Source organism: Chinchilla lanigera, unplaced genomic scaffold (genome assembly GCF_000276665.1).
Source record: "Chinchilla lanigera isolate Chin_1 unplaced genomic scaffold, ChiLan1.0 scaffold00013, whole genome shotgun sequence".
NCBI classification, from domain to species: Eukaryota; Metazoa; Chordata; class Mammalia; order Rodentia; family Chinchillidae; genus Chinchilla; species Chinchilla lanigera.
This window is the reverse complement of record NW_004955414.1, coordinates 20,060,668-20,063,818: the sequence shown is the minus strand read 5'-3', so window position 1 is coordinate 20,063,818 and position 3,151 is coordinate 20,060,668. Positions and strand designations below refer to the sequence as shown.

Sequence of the window (3,151 nt, the reverse complement as noted above, 5' to 3'; positions counted from 1 at the left end):
CCTGGACAAGTTCACTGTGGGAAAATTTTGCTTGATAGCTTTGATTTTCGTATCCTTTTTCTGGTACCCTGTGCATGTGCTAAGGAGAGTCTCTGAGAAAATAATTTCTCCATGATCAAACACCATTATCATCATCAGTGAAGCCAGGATCAAACTTAATGCTAATCCAAAAGCTCATGTTCTTTCCTAACACTGCCTCCTCAAGGTCATGGCAGTCTGACTTTCAGAATCATAATGACTCACTGTGCTCACTGTCAGAGGCGCTCTGTTAATTCATGTCTCTACAACGTAGGCATAAAAAGATGTAAAGCCCTATATTGGTAAATATACCATCTGATCAAACTCAGCATTTTTTCCACTGTGAAGACAAAATACTAAGTGCATGCTCTCGAATCTGCCTGGTTTTGATCCCATAAATGATGGGATTCAGCATGGGTGGGGCCAGCATGCAGACATTGGCCAGCAGAATGTGGGTATGGAGAGGAACATGATGCCCAAACCTCTGGGTGATTATGGTAAAAATTCCAGGCAAATAAAACGTAGAAATGACCCCAAGGTGGGAGCCACATGTACCCAGAGCCTTTTGCCGAGCTCCTCTGGAGGGGAGGTGGAAGACTGCATAGAGGATGCGGCTGTAAGAAACTAAGATGAGCAAGGCATCTAGCACTACAGTGGAAAGAAGGACAGACAAGCCATACCAGACATTGACACGAATATCAGCACAAGCAAACTTGGCAACAGCCATGTGTTCGCAGTAGGTATGTGGCAGCAGATTGCTGCGGCAGAAAGGCAGCCGTTTCACCAGGAACACATCTGGGAGAATCACACAGAAGCTTCTCAGGACCACAGCCAAGCCAATCCTTAGGATCACTGCATGACTGAGTACTGTGCTATAGTGCAGTGGGTCACAGATCGCCACATAGCGGTCAAATGCCATTGCCAACAGAATCCCTGATTCAGCAATGAAAGTAGCATGGATGAAGAAGATTTGAGTGACACATCCATCAAGGGAAATTGTTCCTGCATGAAACCAGAATATAGCCAGGGCCTTGGGCACAGTGGTAGTAGACAGGATAAAGTCAGCCAAAGCCAGCATGCAGAGGAAGAGGTACATGGGTTCGTGGAGGCTGTGGTCAGTGATGATGACAAAGATGAGGAGGCTATTCCCAAGGAGGGCAACAAGGTAGGAAACAAAGAAGGGGAGGGAGATCCATCCGTGTTGGTCTTCCAGGCCAGGGATACCGAGCAGAATGAAGAACGAGTGGCTGGTACCAGTGTAATTGAGGGTTGCCATGCTCAGGGCAGGTCGCCGGAGCGTTGGTGTGTAGGATTTGGCAGTCACTTCTTGATCTCCAAAAGACTGAATGGGGTTAGGGTAGAGGAAGAGAAAGTAGACATTTTTTATTGGACAGAGCAGCAAAAGGCATCCTGGTCAAAAAGTCAGGAGATATAAACAAAAATTCCTTGTCATTCTATTCTCTAGCTATGTGATTTCAATACATTACTTCCTGAGTGTCTCTTACATCATCTTAAAACTATTTGAAGAGAAGATGGAATAGATCAACTTTAAAACAGGCCATCCAGCTCTAGAATGCCATAGAACTTTGTCTGTTCTTGTTGTAAAAACTTGAGACTGTGAATAACAAGCATTGCCTTTCCTCTTTGACTACTAGAATGGGATGTGCTTCTCCGAAGGAAAACAATAACTAAGTTGTCTACAGCATGCCAGGCATGCTGCTTGAGGATCTTTTTGGAGAGAAGGCAAAAAATTAAGCAAATGTAATACAGACAATGTAGGAGAAAAGCTAAATGCAAGCAGCCTTGAAAAGTTCAGGAGTTGGTTCAGAAAAGGCTACATGAAGGTGTCACCCACCTTAAAGGATAACTGAAAGTTTGCAAGTAAAGAAACGTGAAGAGGGAAAGAACTTGAGTAAAGTCATAGGTATCTGAAAAGGCATGGGGTTGGGAAGAAAATTATAATCATGCAGGCAAAGGAGATGTGGTAGAAAATAAGCCTGGGCAGTGAGGTGGGGGCCAAATCACAGAAGGCTTTGTGTGCTGCGCCAATGGGTTTGTAGTTCACGTTGAAATAATAAGAGCCAGTGAAATGCAAAATGACGATGAAAACAACCTTGGGAGAGCTTTTCAAAATGGAGCTGAAAGTCCATTGGGGCACTGAACGTGTACACGTCTCTCTCAAGCAGCTGCCTGGAATGTGAACTTTGGCCACCTCCACCCTTTGACGCTGGCATCTGGAATGACCAGGTGATGACATTGTGATGCATATCAAGATGTTTGCAGATTTCTTTTAAACACTTTTCTGTTCTGTTTATACAACCTTTTCCTTACTTTCAATTAGTCACTGGTCCCTCTTCTTTCTCAGCATTTCAGGAGAAGTTTCCTACAAAACAATTTTTACCACTTTGTAATAAATTAATGCTACTTGTCCATTTAAGTTCCCACTGTCTCTGGCTGCTTTCAGAACACAAATTCAGAGCTAAGTGGACCTGTGTCTCCTGCATTGCAATCCCTAAGACCTTAAGTAAAGTTCTTCTACTTCTACAGTTTCTGAGTTCCAAGTGGCGGATGGTAGTGAAGGAATAGTATGTAAAGATTCCGTTTTACATAGCTCACTCACAGTATTGTATAAGATGGAATCTTGGAAGTGGCCTATGTGTCCCTCAACAGATGAATGGATAAAGAAAATGTGATATTTACACACAATGGAGTTTTACTCTTTCATCAAGAAAGATAAATGAGTCCTTTGTAGGAAAAATGTATGCACCTTTAGACCATAGTGGTAAGTGAAGTAAATCAGACACACAAGCTTAAATATTGTGTGGTATCTCTCATATGAGAAACCCAATTTATAAATAAAGAGCAAAATAAAAGATAATAATAAGTAGGGAGATAGAGCTTTCTTGAATGGGAAGGGAGTGAAGAGATGGAAGGAGAGGAGGGAAAGGGGATGAAAAGAGGAATTAAGGTGTGTTATGTGCATGTACTAACTCCTCACAAGGATCCTAAACATTACATTTTGCAAACATGTACTAACAGTCTTTTTAAAAGAGATGGGTGGGGAATGAAAGAGATAGATTATAGAAAGAGGTCTGTGAGGAAAGAAAATATGCAAACACTGTAGTTTTATATA

General features: G+C 42.3%; 1 protein-coding gene across 1 annotated transcript; it reads right to left on the bottom strand.

Annotated features, from left to right (window-relative positions):
* Positions 1-273: 273 nt before the first annotated feature.
* LOC102013816 (olfactory receptor 52B4-like) lies at positions 274-1,294 on the bottom strand. Its single transcript, XM_005380043.1, has one exon. The coding sequence runs from the start codon at positions 1,292-1,294 to the stop codon at positions 344-346; it is 951 nt and encodes a 316-aa protein (XP_005380100.1). The 3' UTR covers positions 274-343.
* Between the last annotated feature and the right edge of the window lie 1,857 nt (positions 1,295-3,151).

What these genes read in the sequence shown, in the direction of transcription:
- LOC102013816 (XM_005380043.1), bottom strand. Translation starts at nt 1,294, where the DNA reads ATGGCAACCCTCAATTACACTGGTACCAGCCACTCGTTCTTCATTCTG.